At 38.3% G+C, this 24,222-nt stretch overlaps 1 protein-coding gene across 1 annotated transcript in view; it reads left to right on the forward strand.

Moving 5' to 3' along the window:
- The first annotated feature begins 8,167 nt into the window (after positions 1 to 8,167).
- The window catches only part of SEMA5B (semaphorin 5B), a 188,520-nt gene continuing 172,465 nt past the window's right edge, over positions 8,168 to 24,222 (forward strand). The window contains exon 1 of the mRNA XM_070957086.1: positions 8,168 to 8,324. Coding sequence (XP_070813187.1) covers positions 8,168 to 8,324 — 157 coding nt within the window. The remainder of the gene's footprint in view (positions 8,325 to 24,222) is intronic.

Raw genomic sequence — 24,222 nt, forward strand, 5'->3', positions numbered from 1 at the left:
CCCATTTGTCCAAATATATTTAGCTTTAATGTCTGGATTTAAAACATTCATTCAGTGAACCACACAAAGCATCCTCTTTTGCTAGTCTTTATCCTTCCTTTCCTTCTTTTCCTCTCTCTTAATTTCAAAATGGAGCATACACTTTCCAATTATGGTTGAAGTCTTCCTATCCTATTGTTTTATTCATCATTGTTACGCAGAATTTATTAAAAGAAAACTGATAGGTATATTGGAGAAAGACAGGAGAATAACTATTCTGCATGTGAAATAGTGATTCAAAACTCATAAGAGTCAGCTTGAAATATTTTTTTTTTAATTCTTCTAATTACTTCTCTGTGAATGCCAAATATTCTTGATGGGTTTTTTGTTCTTCATTTAAAGAAAATTTCTTCAGTCCTAGCAATTAATATGTTACCTTTACAGACAAAATTCTAATTTGTTAGCTTTGCTTTATTTCAATAAAGGAATCAGATTAGTATATATAGAGGGGCTTTGATGAAATAAATGGGACAGCCTTATAGACCTGAAAAATAAGAGTTTGCTAGTTTCATCTAGTAGCTAAAATGACAAAAATGGTGAAATTAGGGTGTATTTTTCTCCCTGTTTGGCCCACCAGTAAAATGCTCATGAGTAGAAGCATGGATGAGATGCCCTTTAAGGACTCTTCCAGCTGTATGATTCTATGACCACAGGATGTTGCTTGCTCATATAAATGGAAATTGCAGGTCTTCATGGATCCACCCATAGAAAGAGAATTGATTGGTGCTTGTTTTCCTGGCATGGGTGGATTGCGTAAAGATGCAGGTGAGTCCACTATTGGGGTCTGTAGAAGCCCCTGACTATACAAAAAGCCGCATTGTTAACGTAATGGTTTTTTTAAAAAAAAACTAGCTTTATTTCCAGCTGCGTTCAGCAAAGGAGGCAAAATGTTTAAGGCTGCCACGTAGAATAGTTCAGTTTATACATGTTTGGCCTGCATGTGTTTGTGTATTGATGTAAATTTAGAAATGATTAATATAATTGAAATAGAAATGTGGTGTGGGAGACTGACAAAGTAACTATGAGCCTGTCTTCTCAGGCTGCTTCTGGGATAACTTCAAGGTCCCCCCTCCCTTTTTGGATCATTCTTACTGTTAAATTGGATTTGGACTAGATATTCTTCCAAAAAGTGTGTCTTCAGATAGAAAATAGCCCTAAAACAGCTTACCAAATGGAATACTACTAGTGCAGCAATAGCAATAGCTATAGCACTTGGACCTATATACCACTTCATAATGTCTTATAGCACTCTAAGGAGTTCACAATGTCAGTGGAATTGCCCCCAACAATCTGGGTCCTCATTTTATCAACTTCGGAAGAATGGAAGGCCATGTCAACCTTGAGATGGTCAAGATCAAACTCCCGGCAGTGGTGCAGAGTCAGTCTGCAACACTTCATTCTAACCACTGCACCACCATGGCTCCTTAGTGTAAGTTGATCTACAGAATAATTCCTGGTTCTTGAATGTTGAAATGGTAGACTTCAAGTACAGTAAACAGACACGGTTTGTCAATACATTTTGCTTAATCATCTCTAAGATTCCTAGTTGATTTTCTGCATTAAAACAGTCTTGTACTTTGAGGAGCATATAAATGAAGAAGCATTGTGTTTCAGCTACCACCCCCTCTCCCTAAAGAAATCCTATAGAATTTCCATATTTATCTAGTATATTTGTTTGTAGCTATACGGTATTTGTGTGTTGCATTTGAGAATTTCATTGTCTTGAGCCTTGCATTGACAAAGCACTGTTATGCACACTGCTTCTCTGGATTACTAAGCATGTACAGAAATACTGAGGACTTTGAATGAAGGCTGCAGATGGCACACGTCAGTAGGGAGTTAATCTTGATGGTCCAAATGTCCCCTTCTGATTCTGTGTTGATGTCATTTAAGAGCAGCACAACAGCTTTTGAATATGGTCTTTTTCAATTTAGGAGAAACTTCAGCACTAAAAACAAAATCTGAAAGGGCATAATTTCAAGCTATGAATTCTTGTCAATCTCAGAAAATTCAGCTTGCCCTGAGTAGTAGAGAGGAACAATTTTTTCATAACGTAATTGTGTCAGGGATCAATTTCACTTGTATAAGTAGTCCCACCTGAATTTGCTTGACAACTAATTTCTGCAGTGTTATTAATTCATTTTGTAAAATATAGCAAGAGTTTATACCTGCAGGTTGGACCTAATCACTTTCCTGAAAGAATTACTGCCATATTCAAAAACTGCTCCATAGAACCAGTCAATTAAACAGTCCTATCTTCATGTTTTGAACCTGAAAACACGAACTTAACTTTGAATGAAGAATTTTTTCTCATTAAAGGAATGCTTCAAAGGAAACATTGTGGTTAGCAGAAGCATATTACTTATTTAGCTTTTCTGTATTATTAATGAGCACATGGCAATGGTGGGTTGCTACCAGTTTGCCCTGGATCAGGCGAACTGGTAGCGGCAGGAGGCTCCGCCCACCTGCCCAGACACTTCTGCGCATGTGCAGAAGTGATGCACATGCAAGCACAAGCAAACCGGTAGCAAACTAAATTGATACCAACTACTGGCACATAGGCTATAGAGCCCTGACAGGAAGCCCTACAGAACAGCAGTGTGTCATTGTTCCTATAACTGTCCCCAGTCTTCTGAAGCTGATGCTTTAGAGATATGTTGTTTGCTGTCCTTGAATCCTGAGAACATCAAAGATACTGAACTTAGTGGCATTCATTGACTAAAACAAAAATAAAGTAGAAAGAATAGTGTTTTGGTGTAATTTCAAAGTCCTAATAGGAGAGAGTTACTAAATGTGAAACTTTGGTGGAGAATTAGTGAATACAATTATATTGATAGCAAAGTAAATCATCTTTTTACAGAGGTTCTGACTTCTGCAATATTTTCATTAAGGATCAGTTATCACTCTCTGGGGGTTGAGGAACTAATCTGGTCTTGGGCTAGATATGTCTGTTTCCCATGGGGACAAATATTTTGTGTAATCCAGGAGAATCCAATGTGTAAATGCTTTTACAGTATATTTCTTTTCAGTCTGTCCTGATGATAGCACAGAAATAAGATATGGCAATAAGGGAAAAGTAGAAAAAACCATTTCTGTTGTTTGGACTGGAACAGCTTTTGTCTTCTGTGATTTTTTTTGTCAGGATTCAGGCATCCCCTTGACTTGAAGGGAAAAGAGATTTGACTTTTTTTATAGAAGTATTTTTCAAAAATGGTGTTTAAAATAAATAAGCTATGCTTTTTTTGTTGAATTAATGTAAGTGGTTGGATATGTGATCCTGGCTGTTCACGCTCCAGTTATCTAAGCATTTTGGTGAAGTTGGAAAGATATATTCAAACAGGTTCAAATTAATGTAATTATGCTTATAAAATTATTTGTCATATACTGGTCATGAACATTATAGTTCTTTTATGAGAAACACTGAATAGATGAGCAGTATTTAAAGATTGTAATTATATTTTTAAGATGGATAGAATTAATTAATATATAATTTGGATATTCTTAGCAAAATGGAAAAGAAAATGACTCTCTCCAGAGAGAATGGGAAATTATATACAGTATAAAATTCTACTGTACAAGATCACAAATTATAAAGAAAACTTGACAGCCCCAGATTACAAAATTGTAACATTAAGAAATGAGATATAAATATTCTGGGTGTGAGATAAAATAAATAATTAAAAAGAATACAAGAAATTACTATTAAAAGTCGCTTCAGAAGGAACAATAGATCTTAAATTACTGACAATAATATCCATGCAAATGGTGGTGTTGATTAAGAAGGAAAATTAAAGGGAATGCTGAATTGATAATTAGTGGTTTAAATTATTCAGTGTACTTAATAATGATGGAATATTTTTATTTTTTCCACTAGTTTTTTTTTTTTTTTTAATTTGATTTATATGCCGCCCTTCTCCGGAGACTCAGGGCGGCTTACAATGCTTTAAGCAATAGCCTTCATTCTTTTGTATATTTTATACAAAGTCAGCTTATTGCCCCCACAAACTGGGTCCTCATTTCACCTACCTTAGAAAGGATGGAAGGCTGAGTCAACCTTGAGCCTTGGAGAGATTCGAACCAGCAGAAATTGCAGGCAGCTGTGTTAATAACAGGGTGCATTAAACCCTTGTACTATCAAGGCTCTTTTTAGTTGAACTTTTGGTATAATTGGACATTTATTTATTGGTAAACATTATAAGTATGTTAAAAATGAATAATCAGTGTGAGTACTGTTCTGAGAATTTTTATACAATTTGCACAATAACTAAATTGGTGTATTCCATTAAGCCAGATTTATTATAACGATGGTTTGTTGAATGAATCACAGTGGGAGTCATACAATACACAAAGTCCAAACCAGGTTATATCCTAGTTTTGTTGATAAATTGTAGACTACTTTTGCTGTTGCAACTTTTAAAAAAGGATGTCCAAAATGCCTCAAGGGAAAAGACCATTTTCTGCATTTAATTTCAGTTTCTTCAACGGTGTTTTAATCTCAGATGTCTGTTATTCCTTTTGGGAATAACAGAATTTTATGATCACTTTCAACACCATTCAAACTTGTCACCAGTTTTAATATCAGATGTCTGTTATACCTATTCCTAACTACTTTTCATAAGATCTATCTAAAATAAATAGAACTGTGGGCAAATAAAAAGAATATAAGAAAGGAAATGAAGAAGAGCAGATGTGTGATTGAAAAAATAAGGTGAAGAAAGGTGCCTTCAAAATGCTCTGTGAAAGTCAAAATCCATGGTACTATTCTAATAGTAGGAGATTGAGCATTCCAAAGATAGAGAATAATGCTTGAAAATAAGGCAGATATTTGTTCCCCTAGTTTTGCAAATGGGAGTGATGGCTTTTTAGGGTGGGTTTAGCTCTCAGTCATACCTGAAAGTGATCATAATTAATATAGAAAAGAATAACCAGTTAATTAGCTTGGCTATACATTTTTAATCTCACCGTTCTGACTTTTTTCCATCTTTATATTGATCAAAGTATTTATTTATTTATTTATTAGATTTTTATCTCAGCTTTATTGTTTTATAAATAACTCAAGACAGTGAACATACCTAACATAGCTTCTTCCCCCTATTTTCCCTGCAATTTTCCCCTGCTTTGTTCTTAGACTATTTGGAAGTAGAGCAAAACGTCAAGAAGGTGGCTTATGATGATGAGTTATTACCTTATTGTATCATCATTCATCATCATTTTAGCCATTGTCTACCCACTGCAGGATGATGGTCTGTTCCGCATGCTTCCAACCAATATGGTCTTGAGCTTTCTTTTGCCAATTGGGCCCACAATATTTGCTGATGTTGTCGATCCATCTTCTTTTGGATCTCTTTCATGGACACTTTTTATTATACCACCATTATTTTACAATTGCTTTCCCTTGATTTACAACCCACTTCAAACCACAGGAATTTCTTGCTTAATTTTAGTGGTTGGTAGCATCAGCCTTGAGTTCCTGTGGTGCCTTGTTATATAGGCATTTTCTTTGATACAGCTTTCAGAGGCAGTAGACCTTCACATGGAGAACTTCTCATTTATTAAAGTGTGTGGACAAAATTTGAACAACCTAGGTTACTCCCCACCCTCATCTGAATTCTATTTAAAGCAAATTGATGATGATTATAACAGTATAACAGTAATTATCACATTATAACAGTAATGTGAAGAATCTCCAGGGTTAGGATTTTTTTTTAATGAAAAAGCAAGTCATTTGGAATATATGGCAAAACTGAATCATATACCTTTAAAAAAAATGTTCCAACTAAGTATCATTTCTTGTTGCCTTTTAAAAAGAAATCTAATTGTCTTTGTTACTGGCACATATATTCAGCTGAATAGTGTATAGATTTTATCTATACACTATTCAGCTGAATAGTGTATAGATTTCAGCGCACAGCGCTGAAAAAGGAAGCTTAAGAAGGTAAGTAGAACAGCGAGCGGGGGGAACAGCTGTGCCGTGTGATTTAGATTTGTAGGATTTCCTGCTTTCTAGCGAATATAAATTGTGCGGCACAGCTGATTGTCGGAAATACTGGTTCATCCAAACGGGTAGCATTTTTTTTTACCTCCGGTTCACATGACCCAGTAGCTTTTATTTCTACCAGTTCTCCCAACACGGTCCAAACCGGTAGCATTTCACCCCTGTTCGGACTTCATGTTAAGGAAAACTGCAGTTTCCTTAACCATAGTTTTAGTAAATCACTATTGGCTATATTCATCCAACATGATAAGCTATAAATGGTGATTTGCAAACCTTAGGAGCTTGGTTTACACAACACCCAAATAAGCCCTGTTCTAAATTAATTGATGTATAAATTTGGTGTGTATGATTAACTAAAGTTTGAATGATTTTCCAGATAATTTGTGTTTGGAACAATAATTGAGAACCTGGTGGTGGATTGAATGATCTCCCAGTAATGAACAAAGTGATATCCAGGCAGATTGTGTTTTCCACTTCTCAGCATTATTTATTAGCAAAATTGGTATATCTTTCTCCTTTTTCTTTTCCCAGTTAGTCATCCTATTCATACAGTGGATGAATACACTTGTATACATGTCACAAATACCACTGGGTAGCTCTGAAGTATTACTGGTGACATGTTTGAATGGTGTTGATTGCTTTATGACTGTTTTATTTGAATGTTATCTAGCATCCCTGGCACTTGTATGCATGTTTTAAATCAGTTTGCCAACACTTACCTCATAGAAGCCATTGTTATTTTAGCAACCTTCACTTAAAAGTCCTGAGTATTACAATGGTTTCCATGCTGACAGCACATTGTCCTGGTGAACAAAACTGCCAATTGCCATTGTGGGTGTCTCCTTGCAGGATTCCTGATGTGAGGGCAGGATATTCATATTGTGCACAGGCCTTTGATTTTCTGCATTAGTCCCACAAACTCTAGACTTTGCAAGGTAAATTGCACTAATCTCTACAGTGGGTCTTCATGCAAGTACCAGTATTGTCCTAAAAAACCTGGATAGTTTTCAAGTGAAGATTATTTTGTCTAGCGTCTTTGATACGGGTGAAAAGTGTTGGTATCCTTAAAAATTTCATAAGGAGGTGTCTTAGAGGGTCAAAATGGTGACCTCAATACTCTTCTCTACTTTGGCAAAAATGGCATTCATTAATATACTGCTGTAAGTAACAGATACTTTATTTTTATCCTGCCTTTATTATTTTTATAAATAACTGAAGATGGCCAACATAACTGACATTGCTTCCTCCTCCTATTTTCCCCATAACAACAACCCTGTGAAATGAGTTTAGCTGAGAGATTTGCCCAAAGTCACCCAATAGTTTTCATGCCTAAATTGGGACTGGAATTCAGATCCTGATTTCTAGTCTGATGCATTAACTGCTAAACCAAAAATAGTTTTTCTATTTTTCCCTTTCATTATAAAAAGATGAAGGAATGAGTTTAAAATAGAGAAATGTTTGGCTCATCACTTACTGGAAAACCACATTTGATAGTGCTTCTGTAATTATCTTACAAATATTCCACACTGCAGTAAATGTAGTAATAGATATGCTGTCTTTGGGTAGGGTGTTGTTGTTTTTTCTGAATACAAAATGCTGAGTTTTGAAAGGGAGGAAATGGAATATTCTGTCAGCAATATCACACTTTTGACAGAATGAGTAAGCACTTGGAATGTGAGTTGAGAGAATAAGTGAATATATTTCACCTCATCCCCAAATTAATTGTGTTTTATTTATTTGTTTGCACAGCATAAACTAACATAAACTAACGTTGAGAGGCTTACATACGCTATTTATGTAAATAAGGTAAAAAAGTAGAGACTTTAAAGCACAAATAACAAAAAACAAAATACAGTGTCATTGATAAATAAGACTTTTCGTTCATTAAACTCCAGAAAGGGACATCTTACAGTATTTGTACCTCATCCCTAGTCAACTATTTAAACATTTACTATACTGAGAATTTGAATATCATTGTAAAGCATTAATGTTCCTGAGAACTGGCTGTGGAGGATGTAAAGCCAATTTAATTTGTATCATTTTTGTAAGAGTCCCTGTTTTTTTCCTTCTTAATGTTTCAGGTATCTTCGAGAGGCCTAATTTGGATGCCGTATCTGCAGCACCTCTTCAATCATGGCTGTTTCAGGACCAAAAGCTGTTCTACTGTCATTTGCAAGTCTTTTCCTTCTCACATTTCACCTCTCTGCGGCACACAGGATTCCTGACTACTCTGAAGAAGACGAGGAGAAGCAGTGTTCCAGAAGAGAGCACCCTATGATTTATTTCGAAGGTGAAAGATCTTTCTTTTTTAATTCTTCTGTCCTAGCTTGAGAAGTGGCAGTTTTAGGTCACTTTGGATTGCAACCTTCAGTAGCCTTTCCTGTTATTTCAATTACAATTCAATTTTTTAATGAAGTGCCAGAGTGGCATACTCTGTCTTGTTTTATTACAGCCATTTTCTTCTTCAGTTCTAAAAGGGCAGAACTTGCTCTTTCAAAAATTATACCATTCGGATCTGTATTTTGCTGTAGAAAGTTAAGCTTCCCCGCTTCCTTCATGAAATAGTGCCTATTTACAATCTGGATCTCTTTCAGTCTCTGCTGCAGAGAGTAATGAGCTAAGATTATTTCTGCAATGAAGTTGGTTCGTTTATGTATTACATTTATATCCTGCCACAGTCTTCCAGGACTTGGTGCTGCAGGAGTACAGAAGCCACTCAAACATAATAAGCTACTAGGTAAATTTATGACCTAGAGTTATGCTGAATGTCTGGGATGGAACACCTGGATTTGTGATGATAGAAGGGGAAGGGGAAGAATTGTGTGTTTTTAAGATTTTAATCTTTTTTAATGAAAATCTTAACACACAATTCTCCCCCCACACCCTTGCCATCACAAAACCTGGTGTCCCATACCAGGCATTCTCCAGAAAGCAACTAAGTTTTAAGCTCTAGAGAAAGGTCATTTCAAAGGCCAATGCCTCTGAGTCTCAGCCTCCCACACCTTCCGAAAGAGAGGAACTACCAATTGCTTTTCTTGGGAAAATCAAATGGATTGGGCTAATTCTAGCAAATGAATACTGTCTTGAAGCTAATCTGATGCCAAGGTATAAAATCACAGTTAAAGCATGGATGTGTATATGTGGTGGAGCATCTAACTGCACCTAGTCATCTGGTCTACCAAACAAAACTAAGCAGGAGTAGATTTTAAAGGAAGAACACCAGGGCTATAAGCTGTTCCTTAAAGTTTAAAAAAAACGCCCTTAAAGAAGGTTATGATAAACCATTTTTATAGTGAATACTGAACACTTATTAGATCCTATCCATATAATTACCAGAGGTCAAGCTTGTCTTGGCTTGTATATTTTATCAGCCCGTGTGGTGGCAAAGAATACTGATAGAGAATTAGGGTGAGCAAAGAGGTTTGCACCTGATACCGTTTGGTAAAATGAATATAGAGTCAGTAAACAGTTATAAACTGGAGGACAGCAGGGCACTGTTTTAAGGCACCATAAAAATAATATTTCCTAAATTTCACCAGCTATAAAGTTTTTTAAATGTTTTCTCCACAGCTACTGTTAAGGATATTCTAGGCTCATAATTGATGTTATGGGTTATTGAGCAGAGTACCTCTTGAGTATGCACATGAAAGCGGCTGAGAGTGAATAAGCACAGTTAATATACTGACACACTGAGTTGTGGTAGTCGTCTCCTTTTAGAAAAAAGTAAAGCAAAGTCCAATAACAATCCAATATACACAGATAAGGCGATAGTTAAAATATCAATTCAGGGATATTCCAAGTACAAAGTCTTCTTACCAGTTGTTGTCATTACACAATAAAACAGTTCTTCTTGAGTTTCAAACAGGAACAAGTTCAGTATTGAAACATTCAATAAATAGTAGAAAGCAACAAGTAGCAATGATCAAACAGTGATCATGCAGAGAGAACAGATAGAGAGTAACAGCAAATAAGCAGATAAAATGGTGTAGTGTTCTCAAGCCATGATTCAGGCTTCCCCTTAAGTACATTGGCTACAGAGCTTAGCCAATCAGGATACAGGATGATGCAATACAGTCTTAAAGCAATATAATACCTTTTGACAAACATGTATTGATAGTTTATATATTGCCTAACTAACCAGTTAGACAATAGCTATTTCCTAACAGCTACAAAAAACTAAACTGTTCCTTCTTTCTTGTAAGGAAGGAGAGAAAAAGACCCAGTATTTAGGCTGCTACATCAATGCTGGTCAGTTTTACCTAAATGGCAAACTACAGTGTTCTTGGCTGGTGCAAAAAACCTTATAAATCAGTTTGCATTTTATAAAAGGACATTTTCTTTTGGTCTCACTATGTAACAGGCAAATTTATGACCTAGAGTCATCTTGAAAATGGCCTTCGTTTCATAAAATGTTGCAACCTATCCTTTGGTGATATTCATCCGATGCTGATATTGTTACTTCCACAAATCCATTTTGAAATGAATTTCTCAAATAGTGAATTGCTAATTTTGCTTTCTGTTTGACACATGCGGATATATCAGTGATTATTTGTTCCTCTATTGAGAACAAGTAACTTATTTTCCCTCATCTTTTTGAGAATGAGAAGTTACATCTTGATATACTACCTGAGTCTTACCTATTGGCATGTGAACTGTTTGCATTTCACAAATGTCAGCAGCTTTTTCTTTTTACTTTAGTTCTTTTATTCTGTTAATTTTTTTAAATGGATTAAATTAAATCAGTGACACATTTGCTTCTGTATAATAACATTTTGTTCCTAACTTTAATTTTCTGGAACCAGGAAAACTTGATTTTTAGAATTGCTTGTTAAGTCACACCATGTGCTTTATTAGAGAAGAGTAAAAAAATAAAACTTATTGTAAGATTAATTGTAGGGGGAAAAAACTATGTCTATGTTCTTTAAAGAAAAAAATTACCCATACATTTGTTGAAACAAAAGGCAAGGCTTGTCAGCTTTGAGTTATCCTAAGACTATTAACAATGTGGCTTAAAAGGATTAATTTAGAACAGATACTCCTTTTATTTGTATTAGTTTTATGCCTCCAGTGAACACTGTACTGCTTTGTATTTATTGTTGGTTGGATTGAGCATGTTTTGTAAATAGCTTCTTAGATATCTGGAGTATCAATGGAAGTGGATAATTTATTTAAAATAAATGCATAAACAAACTACTACAAGCAACACATGCCATTTTAAAAGTAGTTGTTAGTAGAACTATTTATACGATGCAGGCACAGTTAAGTTGTACCTATTTGTAGCCTTCATAGTTACATGCTCTTTGCTGTATTTTCATGATAGAATATATGTGACATATTAGGTGTGGATTTTTTTCACGATCCTAGAAATTTGTTCTAGGAAGAATTGCAACAAGTTGCTAAAGGAATTAACTGCAGAAATCCATTGATGATTATCTGAGCAGAAGGATTAGATAATAAATGTATTCACGTAATAACATTTGATAGTCATTTTTTCCATCACTTGTTCAAAAAACCTAATTTGCACCACTATCTCAGAGATTTTCTTCGCGTCTGAGAAAGTCTTTACACCTGTTTCATTGTTAATTAAAATATAATAGTAAGATTTCTACCAATAATACAATATTATCAGGTTTTTCACATCCTTTTATAAATCCAGATTATGCTGCATGGATTATGGATAGTAATACCTTCTGTAATCTTCATATCAGAGTAGCCGTCAAAATCTCAGTATCTGTATCTAACAAAGATATTGGATGAAATCTTCCGTAATTTGTGGAACTTTTTCCTGTATTAGAATAATTGTTATATAAATGTCATAATCCCATGATTGAGGCCCTTTTCTCCAAAGACTTAATATATATCTCAATTACAATATCAGAGCCAACTTTTTCTAATATATTTTTATACCATTCAGGAGGTATACAGTTGTCAATTATTCCCTTCAGAATTACAGGAGACAGCTAACTCCCTTGAATTGGCATACAAAATGATTGGAAGATGTATTCCATTTTTTAAAATCTATCCACTAAGACAGTGATGGCTAATCTTTTTGCCATCGTGTGCCGGGGGGGAGCAGGGGGGTCGTGTGCGCATGTGCCCACACCCATAATTCTATGCGCCCTGCCCCTGCGCATGCGCACACAACCCCCCTCCCAGCACGGTGGGATCAGAAGTTGTTAAACGGGCTGTTTTCGGCCTCCGGAGGACCTCTGGGGGAGAAGGCCATTTTTGCCCTCCCCAGGCTCCTAAAGAGGCCCTGGAACCAGGTGAGAAAGAAAAATGGGCCTTCCCCAGGCCCTCTGGAGCAGGAAACAGCCTGTTTCCTTATTTCTGGTGGGCCCAGAAGACCCAAAAATCAGCTGGCCAGCGTGCACATGCGCGCCGGAGTTGAGCTCGCATGCCCACTGATATGGCTACGCATGCCACCTGTGGCAAGCGTGCCATAGGTTCACCATCATGGCACTAAGATAACGTTCTCCATTTGTAGAGAATAGTGCCATTACATCATCATGCACATGTCATCATTTTGTGTGCTATGGCTAAGAGTATTGCTAATCCTTTCATGACTTTCTGGTCGATTAAAAAAAATAATTCTGAGTCATCTCCTGGCTAGCTGTAATTTATTGAGTGGGGATTCAAAGGTAAGAGAAGTTGGGAATTTTTCTTCTCTGGCTTTTTGGCTGAGGGCCTCCTGGTGAAGCAGATACCTGAAGAGATTTCTTGTGACTGGACCTAAGGATTCAGGCCCATTGTCTAGGAAACTCTACTCTGTTTCCCCAAAAATAAGACATTCCCTGATAAGAAGCCCCCCCAAAATAAGCCCTCCCCGAAAATAAGCCCTTCCCGAAAATAAGCCCTCCCCGAAAATAAGCCCTTCCCGAAAATATTGAAACGCATGTGCAGCCGGTCCCCACCATTTTCTCTGGTTTAGGGTTAGGGAGACAGAGCTGGAAATCAGGTAAGATGGCAAGAGGAGTCCCGTCTTGCTCCATGCACCCCAAAATAATGAGACCTCCCCAAAATAAGACCAAGTGCTTATTTCAGGGTTAAAAAGATATAAGACAGGGTCTTATTTTCGGGAAAACATGGTAGAAGGGTAAGAACCAGTGAATAAAACTGGAAAATAATATCCAATTTAGACATGTGAAGAATTTTGAAATTTGTGTTCAGTACAAGATGCTCAGTTGGATGATATTCTACTTTTGCTCTAACCTTTGTCTTTCTATGTCTGTCAGTACTTATACATTGTTGAGTTCTAGGTTTGAAATGCAGACGTCAGCCTCATTAACTGGTTGCATTTAAATTTTACTCTCATATTGCTGTTCCATTGCTTTTATTAAAAATAAAAACTATATTCTTGATTTATTTAGCTATGAGTTTGTAATCCAGCACTGTATGCTCCAAAATCATTTGGGTTATGTGGCCCTGGTTGAAAGGGGAAATTTGGAGCCATTCTTTAAATGCTGATTCGTGGGGGAAGAGAGAGAGTCCATGTAGTGTCCCATCCAGATTCCAAGTGAGGGAAACATCTTCCCATTTGAAAACAAATGGTGAATATGTAACTTTTTACCTGGGCAGAACATTTTCACTGAGGCAGAGCCCAACTGGACATTCCATGGTTCAAGAAGACCAGATATGAGGATGAAGATCCCATGTAGACAGATTTGGGTATTGACATTCCTGTCACCAGCTTCTGAATTCCTTTTTTTTTTTTTGCTACAACTTTCCTTCATTCTTTGAAGGAGAAAGAATTTAGCAAGATATGTCATTAACTTCCTGGAAGTATCATGTTTTCAGAATTTACCGTATTTTTTGGACTATAAGACACATTCCCCTCCCAAAAAAATGGGTGGGAATGTTTGTGCATCTTATAGAGCAAATGTTGCAGAAGCCCCACCCACTCACCAGCCTCCACCCTTTAGCCTCTGCCTCCCAGCAATTTGCCTCCTTGCAGCAAACAGCAAACATCCTAGTCAGCTTTAGCACAGCCTGATTTAGTACGAACAGCTGATTGGTGGTTGGATCGGCCTCCTGGAATACCAACAATCAGCTGTTCCAGGCTGCGGGGATTGCTGCTGTCACCGCCCATCGCCACTGCTGTCGGCTGAAAACAGGATGTGCGGACGCCGTAAATGGGGCACGCGGAGGCCAAAAATGGGGCACATGAAAGCGGCGATAGACGATGGCGGTGATCCCTGCAGCCTGGAACAGCTGATCGTCATATTCCAGGAGGCTGATCCAACCGCCAATCAGCTGCTCATGCTAAATCAGGCTGTGCTGAAGCTGACCAGGCTGTTTGCAAGAAGGCAAATTGCTGGGAGGCAGAGGCAGATTTTTTTTTCTTGTTTTCCTCCCCAAAAGCTAAGTGCGTCTTATAGTCCAGAGCATCTTATAGTCTGAAAAATATGATACTTTGCTTGTTTTGGGCCTTTACTTATTTAAACCAAAGAAAGAAAGAAACTAAAGAAAGAAGACAGCAAAACAATAGTAAGGCTTCTTATTCATTGGTATTGGTGTATATGTGTGTGTACCATTTTCTGCAAATTAATAAAGAATTTACTATTTTTCACTGTAGTTATTGATACATATATGTGCCTATAAGATACTTATTAATAAAGTTGCGAGACTGCAATTTTATGGAATTTTATATTGGAGCAAAGATCAGGGTTATTAGTAATTGTTTTCACCTTTGCTGCTGATCTGTATTTATTGTGATGTTATTTTATGTTTTTAACTTCTGTTCAACAATCGTTAAAGATAGGGGAGGGAGGGAATCTAAAAATAAATTAAATATAGTTTCCCATAAGTTTTACTTTTACATTATTATTATTTTGCAGACGGTTCTTCAAAATGTACATGATTGCAGTTTGCAATGAAAAGCATGAGCAATCTGTCCTTTTCTCTGTGCTGATTAATCATGTGCTTTTATAGCTTGTCTTAAAAAATATCTAAAAACAACTTAAACTGCTTAAAAGTGCTGTAGGCATTCTTACATGTCAATAACTGCGCATAGCACTAATTAACTTGCTAGATTGTCAGGTTCTTGGAGAGACTGTTCATTTTATTTAGAATTTGTTAATTGAATTTTATTTGGGAATTTCACTTTTGGCTACCATTGTTGCTTGATAGAATGAAGATAATTCTTCTATTTAAGGTAGGCAGCAGAAACATAACTAGTGTATTTTTTGAACAAACCTTGTTTAGAAGAAGGTAGTTGATCTATGTGATATGACAGCTTTTTAAATAGAGGTGCAGGTGTAGGTGCAGGTTTGTTTTTTTAAATAATAATAATAATAATAAAGTTCTCTGCTAGCTTTTATTGGAGTATTGGTACATTTCTATGCTTGCTTACTAGTAAGAAAGCTCCACTGAAACAATTGTCTTACTTCTGAAGCTAGCATAGATAAGATTATCAGTAGAAAGGTATGGGGGGCACAGTGTATGTATCTTCTATGGTCTTCGGGATATAATTTTAGTGATAATCAGTTGAATGGGGGGACATCAGTGGTGGGTTTCACATTTTTTTACTACTGGTTCTGTGGGTGTGGCTTGGTGGGCATGGCATGGCTTGGTGGGTGTGGCATGGTGGGCATGGCAGGGGAAGGTTACTGCAAATTCCGCATTTCCTCCCAATCAGCTGGGACTTCGGAGGCAGAGAATAGATGGTGACTGGGCCAGTCAGAATTTTTACTACCGGTTCTCCGAACTACTCAAAATTTCTGCTACTAGTTCTCCAGAACTGGTCATAACTTGCTGCAACCCACCTCTGGGGGACATGTATGTGTGCAACTGCTTGGATAAATCCCTGTAGTTTTCTTGGCAAGATTTTGGTTGTGGTTTGCCATTGCCTTCTCCTTCTTTGGACTGAGAGAGTGAGACTGACCCAAGGTCACCCAGCTGACTTTGTGGGATTGGAACTCATGGCCTCCTGGTTTCTAGCCTGGTTCCTTGATCATACACCAAACTGGCTTACTTAGGAGCTTGTAATATACTGTGCAAAAAATAATAATGTGTAAGTAATACATTCATATTTTGTTCCAGAAATAAGTGCAGATAAAATAAAGTTTTCACAGGAGTCTGTACCCATCTTTTTGCAAACATTGCAACTTTTCTTATATATGATCATTTTACATTGCTATATAGCTAAGCTTCCTTCCCCCCCCCCATTTTTACAAAAGGAGGCAAGACTTCCAATGCTGTTTTTAATGAAAAAGCTGTTGTAATTTGGAGAAAAAAAGAAGGTGTGTTTTAGATGCTGTGGTAAAAGAGAAAAAGTTTTGCCTCACATAACAAGTGTCTCAAACTTAAAGGAAAAACAGATTGAGCCCTGCTCTGGTTTTCCTTTAGCCCCTCTGATTTTGTCCCTGAAGTAATATTATTGAAATATAGAGAGACAGGTGATGCTGAGGGGTCTAGGACTTTTAGTCTCCGATTCTTCATTCTCCTCGGGCGTTTCTCCTCCAGTGATTCTCCCCCGATTTATCTCCTCAGCTGGCATGCTTTCAGTCATTTACCCTGGGGAATGGGACACTGGCCCCTGCGTCCCACACCCTTCGACACAGCCCATTAGCAGAAAGAGGGTTTGTCCTGGGTGTTCCGCTCTCTGTGACAGTTACCACCAACCAATTGGCTAGAGGGGTGTAATAGAAATCCAGCAAAAGGAGAGAGGTGTAAAATAATTTGCCAAAATGCCTCCCACCCTCCCCCTCTCTCTTCCCCCCCCAATACAGGGAGGAACAGTTGGTTTACTGGGAAGTAAGCCTCACTATTATTATTATTATTATTATTATTATTATTATTATTATTATTTATTTATTTATTTAATTTATTTATATACCGCCTTTCTCCAACAGGACTCAGGGCAGTGAACAGCCACGGTAAAAACACAACATATAAAATTTAAAAACAATTTAAAAAACATTAAATACTTTTGGCCATCAATTTAAAATTACCCAATTAAAATCAATTATAAATTTAAAACCGTAAGGATGGGGTCAAGCCAGCTGGGCTAGATGGAATAGATGTGTTTTCAGGGCCCGATGAAAAGTCCGGAGGTCTGGTATTGCGCGTATCTCTGGGGGTAGGTTGTTCCAGAGGGCAGGTGCTGCCACAGAGAAGGCTCTCTCCCTGGGGGTCGCCAGCCGACATTGTCTGGCCGACGGCACCCTGAGGAGGCCCTCTCTGTGTGAGCGAACTGGCCGGTGGGAGGCTATTGGTGGCAGAAGGCGGTCTCGTAAATACCCCGGCCCTAAGCCATGGAGCACTTTAAAGGTGGTCACCAACACCTTGAAGTGCACCCGGAAGACCACAGGAAGCCAGTGTAGCTCGCGCAGGAGAGGTGTCACATGGGAGCGCCCTGTCGCTCCCATAATCCCCCACGCGGCCGCATTCTGGACCAACTGGAGCCTTCGGGTGCACCCCAAGGGGAGCCCCATGTAGAGAGCATTGCAGTAGTCCAGGTGGAAAGTGACGAGTGCCTGAGTGACCGTGCGTAGGGAGTCCCGATCTAGAAAGGGACTCAACTGGCGTATCAGGCGAACCTGATAAAAAGCCCCCCTGGCCACGGCCATCATATGCTCTTCTAAAGACAGCCGTGTATCCAGGAGGACGCCCAAGTTGCGAGCCCTTTCTGTGGGGGCCAATGATTCGCCCCCAATAACCAGTGATGGCGCCAGCTGGCTATATCGGGACGCCGGAAGCCACAGCCACTCGGTCTTGGAAGGGTTGAGTCGGAGTCTGTTTCTCCCCATCCAGGCCCGCATGGCCTCCAGGCACTGGGACATCACTTCAAGGGCATCGTTGGGGTGGCCTGGGGTGGAGATGTACAGCTGAGTGTCACCAGCGTACCGATGGAACTCCACCCCAAAGCCACGGATGATCTCACCCAGCGGCTTTACATAAATGTTGAACAGAAGGGGCGAGAGGACCGACCCTTGCGGCACCCCACAAACAAGGCGCCTTGGGGTCGATCGCTGCCCCCCTGCCAACACAGATTGCAACTGGTCAGAGAGGTAGGAAGAGAACCACCGTAAAACGGTGCCCCCCACCCCCAACCCCTCCAACCGGTGCAACATGATACCATGGTCGATGGTATCAAAAGCCACTGAGAGATCTAACAGGACCAGGATAGAGGAGCATCCCCTATCCCGAGCCCTAAATTCAATGCTAGGATTGCAGCATGAACTATTTACCTAGTATTTCAAATGGAACAGTTGGTTTACTCGGAAATGAGAATTCTTTAGAGGACAATTAATAGAAATCCAGCGAAAGGAGAGAGGTGTAAAAAATTTGCCTGCCTTCCTTCCTCCCTCTCTCTCTCCCCCCCTCCCACTGTTACTGAGCAGGCTAAAGCGGTTACTCCGCTCGGAGTGGGCGAGCGACGGCTCCGCTGGATGGGCATCAGCGTGGGGCACGTCCATTACTCCCAACCCAGCATGTGAAAAGACTGCGCAGTCATGACCTGGATGACTGAGAATCTCCATAGATAAATAATTAAAAAAAAAAAACATGGAAAAAGCTCATGCAGGGCACAAAGTACTTCAGAGTATTCATCAGCCTTACTGTAGATTTGTGATAGGGTTGTTTTAAAGATCGGGCACCATTTTGCTTAAATGCAGAAAGTCTGTTGGGTAGTATAAGAATTGGCTGTTTTGGGGCTTTGCCTTATTTCTTTATTTCTGTCCCTGTTGGTTTTAACACAATAATCAAATCAACGTAACAGATAGATGAGATTGCCCTCAAATATAACCAGTCAAAACCGAGTGATTCTTTCATCAGTCAGAAAAATACTTAAGTTCCTGCCATCTTACCGTAAGTCATGATTTTTGACATGCAGAGTAAGTGGAACAGCTGTCATCCAATAAGCATAGTTTCTTTTTCTCAAGAACCCATAAGAGAAGCAAGGAAAAAATGTATTTGAGCTCCATGCTGTGAGCTTTATTCTTTTCTTAGCCTTCACTGAACAATAGACCATAACCTTTGTCTTTGATGCTTTGGAAACTTCACAAGTGTAAAGGAACTTGGTGACAAATAAATGACTGAGAATCAACAACCACAGTAGGGATATGCTTTACCATGTGGCAGGCAGAAAGAAATCCTGAGGCATTTTATTACAGATTTTCTAGCCATTTACAAAACCATATGGAATGTTGTTAATATGAAAATAAAATTAAAATGAAAGAAAGCTGGTAATCCTTCTATGGTTAGAACCACATCTGAAACCATTCTGTGTGACTTTGGAAAGTTGGGAGAATAATTTTTTTGGCAGAAAAAAGTCAGTAAATTAGAATAAAAATTCACTAACATACCAATATATAATATTTTATATATTGTATGTTAATTTTTTTCAGTGCCTATCTCTGAGATTAATCGCATATTTACTTATTAAATTATACCGTGTTTCCCCGAAAATAAGACCCTGTCTTATAGTTTTTTGAACCCAGAAATAAGTGCTTGGCCTTATTTTTGGGGAGGTCTTATTATTTTGGGGCACGTGGAGGAAACCAGAGGAAATGGCGGGGACCGGCTGCACATGTGTTTAAATATTTTTGGGGAGGGCTTATTTTCAAGGGGGAGGCTTACTTTTGCGCATGCGCTCAAAAGCCCGATTGGGCTTATTATCAGGGGATGTCTTATTTTTGGGGAAACAGGGTATTTATTTATTAAATTAATTTGTATTATTATGATTATGATTTGGCGTACAGTCCGCCAGATGTTAAGATAAAAATGTCAAATTCAATCTAATCTATTGAGTTGGGTAGATGTTTAGTCGTGTTAAAAGTATTATCACAGGATGTAAGCTGTTCTGAGCAAAGCTGCCTTTTGCAATTGACTGGTGGTGTTCAAGTGGTGTTCCAGATGTTTTGGGATTGACCCCAAGGTCCCTATTACTATTGGTACTATCTCTGCTTACTTTTGGCACATTTGTTCTACTTCTATTTGAAGGTCTTTGTATTTTATGATTTTTCTCCAGTTCTTTTTCTTCTATTCCGCTGTCTCCAAATACTGCCATGTGCACTGTCCAGACTTCTTTTTTGTCTTTCTTATCAACAATTGTTAAGTCGTGGGTATTAGATGCCAAGTGCCTGTCTGTTTGAATTCTAAAGAGCAATTTAGCTTCTTCATTTTCTATTTCTTTCTCTTATGGTTCCACGAGTTCTTGCTTTCAGGCAAATGGTATTTCTTACATATCTTCCAATGCACTATTCTTGCTACTTTGTCATGCCATTGTAGTCAGTCTGTGTGATTTTGCCACAGCTAACCAGGTGATCTACTGTTTCTTCAGTTTTACTTTAAAGTTTTACTTTAATTTATATGCCGCCCTTCTCCGGAGACTCAGGGTGGCTTACAATGCGTTAAGCAATAGCCTTCATACTTTTGTATATTTATACAAAGTCAGCTTATTGCCCCCACAATCTGGGTCCTCATTTCACCTACCTTTGAAAGGATGGAAGGCTGAGTCAACCTTGAGCCTGGTGAGATTTGAACTTGCAGTAATTGCAAGCAGCAGATGTTAATAACAGTGCTTTAGTCCACTGTACTACAGGCTATTTGCAGAGACCACGTTTGCTGTCTATTGCTGTCGTCTCAATTCTGGCTTTGTATGCATTTATTTTTAAGGCTTGGTCTTGTGCTGCCAAAATTAACTCCTTGGTCTGTTTCTTCAATTTTCTGGCCCTTAGCCATTGCCAGCTCTGGTTATTATCTGCTTTGCCTGCAATTTTTTTTTTTTTTAATGTACTGGCCATGTAATACTTTTTCTTCCCATGTCTCTTTTCTATTCATTATGGTTTGTCACAGCCATCCAGATGTTCAGACTGTATTTGGCATTTTGGTCCACCTATCAAGTCCTTCCCAAGGACCTGGGACAGGCACATGTGGTGTTTGATGGTGTTAGAAGTATTGTCTCAGGATATAAGCTGTTCCGAATAAAGCTGCTTTTTGCAATTAATGGATGGTGAATTTGTCAATGATGATGATGTTCGAGTGGTGCTCCAGTGTTATTATTAATTATTTAGCATAAACCATGATGTGAGCTGATAGAAATAATTTGGCAAGCTGAGCTAGGAAGAACTCTAGAATGAGATAAATCTGGGGAAACTGTCCTTCATTCACAAAACCCCCTCTCATGCAGAGAATGAACTGCAAGCTAGAAATTTTAGGGCGAGCATTTTTAAGAAGGGAAATGCTTCGTGGAAGAAAGCAGGGATGAAATCCAGCAGGTTCTGACAGGTTCTGGAGAACCGGTAGCAGAAATTTTGAGCAGTTCGGAGAACCGGTAGTGGAAATTTTGAGTAGTTTGGAGAACTGGTAAATACCACCTCTGGCTGGCCCCAGAGTGGGGTGGGAATGGAGATTTTGCAATATCTTTCCCCCAGGAGTGGGGAGGGAATGGGGATTTTACAGTATCCTTTCTCTGCAGTGGAGTGGGAATGGAGATTTTGCAATATATTTCCCCCAGGAGTGGGGAGGGAATGGGGATTTTACAGTATCCTTTCTCTGCAGTGGAGTGGGAATGGAGGTTTTGCAGTATCCTTCCCCTGCCACGCCCACCAAGCCACGCCCACAGAACCGGTAGTAAAAAAAATTGGATTTCACCACTGGAAGAAAGTATTTCTATGATCAGAGTCAGTAGACTCCAAGCAAGGATGGAGGGAATAAGCCGGAAGAGGAATCACAAGGAAGCTAAAGAGGAAACATAGAGAAAAGTATGAATGGTAAAGTTAAGGAAAGGGAAATGTGAGTGATCACACTGCTTGTAACTGAAAAAGAAAGAGAGAAAATAATAAATATGGAAGTCATAAAAGATAACTCCCCTATAGATACAGTCTATATTGGAGTCTGCAGAAATTTTTATGCTGGTTTTCATGAAATATGGTTCGTATAATGGATGTCAGTTCAATTATTGGCTGTATTAGAAATGTAATAAATAGTTAAAACCCGAGCCTAGATTTGGAATGTTTAATATAGCCTTATTTTGTTACTGCCTGCCTGTAGTGAAAAGAAATCTTTAAAAAATGATGTTAACAGACCACAGTTCCAGTGAATGGAAGATTACTTTCTATAGATTGTGTGGATCAAGGCAATACCTATCAATATTTTATATGTTTAATATTCAAGATGAATCCCTCTCATTGAATAAAGAAAAATTAAGGATGATCAATTATGTGATTTGATTCAGGCCATAAACTGGGGATAATAAATAAATAAATTAGCTCATCAGATTTAGTGGGACTGAGAAAATAGGATTTTATTGGCATGTAACTCTGTATAGTCTTATGGAAGCCAATCTTGGCTGCAAAGGGAGAAAAAAGTTGAAAAGTAAGCTTTTTAGCATTTCTTGTGTGTATTACATCCATTTGATTAAAAAAATTATAAAAAGGATTACTATTATGTGCTCACTTATCTGGAAATAATCTTCGACTTAGTTACTTCTTCTTAGTTACTTTTAGGGTTGACATTGTAGGGCTGTATCAATAAAGACTGCTAGAAGAAGGTGACCACAAAGTATTTCAAGATATTGTGAATTTTGTTTAGGGAACATTGAGATAAAAAGTTTAATGCTTCATTATAATATGTACATTTTGTCATAGGAAACACAAAGGAAAAGTACATACTGAGTCGGAATGCAATATTAGATGGGGGCTGTGAACAATTTATAATAACAATAGTTAATTAAATTGGTATGTCCTCCTGAACTGTCAATGACTCTTGGCAGTTCATAACAACAGCAAAAAAAATTACAATAAAATCAAGTAAAGATAAAAGAATGGCCAGTGTGATAAAACAAGAGATCTCACTTTCCCTTGCCAAAGGCCTGAGTGAAGAGGCAGGTCTCCATGGCTCTTCTAAACAGCAGGAGTGGAGACCACTCCTGGATCTTGGGTAGGTACTGCTGCAGAGAAGATGCATTCCAAGGCCCCAGTAGTTGGTACTGTTTAGCTGAAGGAATCTGAAGTGTACCAACTCTGCAGGATTGAATCGACCAGGCAGATGCTAGGGAGACATGCAATTCCTCAAATAACCAAACCCAACGTCATGCATATAAGCAAGACCTCAGAAACAGAACTGAGGGGACAATGTGTTTGTATATTTTATGGACTAAACTACCCCCCCCCCAAAAAAAACCCCAACCCAGATACTCATTAGATAGAAAATCCCTTTGTAATGGTAAACCCCAGGTAGGGCTTGATTGGATGGAAGAATCGAATGAAAGTGGCCGTACTCCCTTTTGTAGCCTATCATATCCTAAAATATACGGATTTTAGCTTTTAGCTTTTAAATTTAGGATTTTTGGCCACTGCAAATGCTCTGAAAAGTATCAGACTAATTTTGGATGAAAGCTATCTACAATCCAGCTTTGATTCCCATTGTGTCATTTTTGCAATAGCTTTGTGATATGTCCTTAGTGATTCAGTCTAATTTAGACTGAACATTATTTTGGAATCTCAGTATGACATTACGTACTTTGAAAAAATGAACTTCTGAACTAAGATGTTAGCTTTTCAGAAGACATTAATTGTGAACTGCATGTATCATGATTGTTCTTGAATTCATTCACCCACTAAATGTAAATAGGTTGTTGAATATAAAACTTAAAACCCAAGTAGATGAAGGGTAGATGGAACTTGTTTCTCAGACATGTCAGTAAAATAGAATAGAATAACAGAGTTGGAAGGGACCTTGGAGGTCTTCTAGTCCAACCCCTGCTTAGGCAGGAAACCATATACCACTTCAGACAAATGGTTATCCAACAAATTTCCAGTGTTAGAGCATTCACAACTTCTGGAGGCAAGTTATTCCACTGATTAATTGTTCTAACTCATGACATTTCTCCTTAGTTCTAAGTTGCTTCTCTCTTTGATTAGTTTCCACTCGTTGCTTCTTGTCCTGCCCTCAGGTGCTTTGGAGAATAGCTTGTCTCCCTCTTCTTTGTGGCAGCCTCTGAGATATTGGAACACTGCTATCATGTCTCCTCTAGTCCTTCTTTTCATTAAAACTAGACATACCCAGTTCCTGCAACCATTCTTCATATGTTTTAGCATCCAGTCCCCTAATCATCTTTGTTGCTCTTCTCTGTACTCTTTCTAGAGTCTCAACATATTTTTTACATCATGGTGACCAAAACTGGATGCAGTATTCCAAGTGTGGCCTTACTAAGGCATTATAAAGTGGTATTAACACTTCAC

Source organism: Pituophis catenifer, unplaced genomic scaffold (assembly GCF_029215685.1).
Source record: "Pituophis catenifer annectens isolate HBS135680 unplaced genomic scaffold, rPitCat1.0.hap2 SCAF_1, whole genome shotgun sequence".
NCBI classification, from domain to species: domain Eukaryota; kingdom Metazoa; phylum Chordata; class Lepidosauria; order Squamata; family Colubridae; genus Pituophis; species Pituophis catenifer.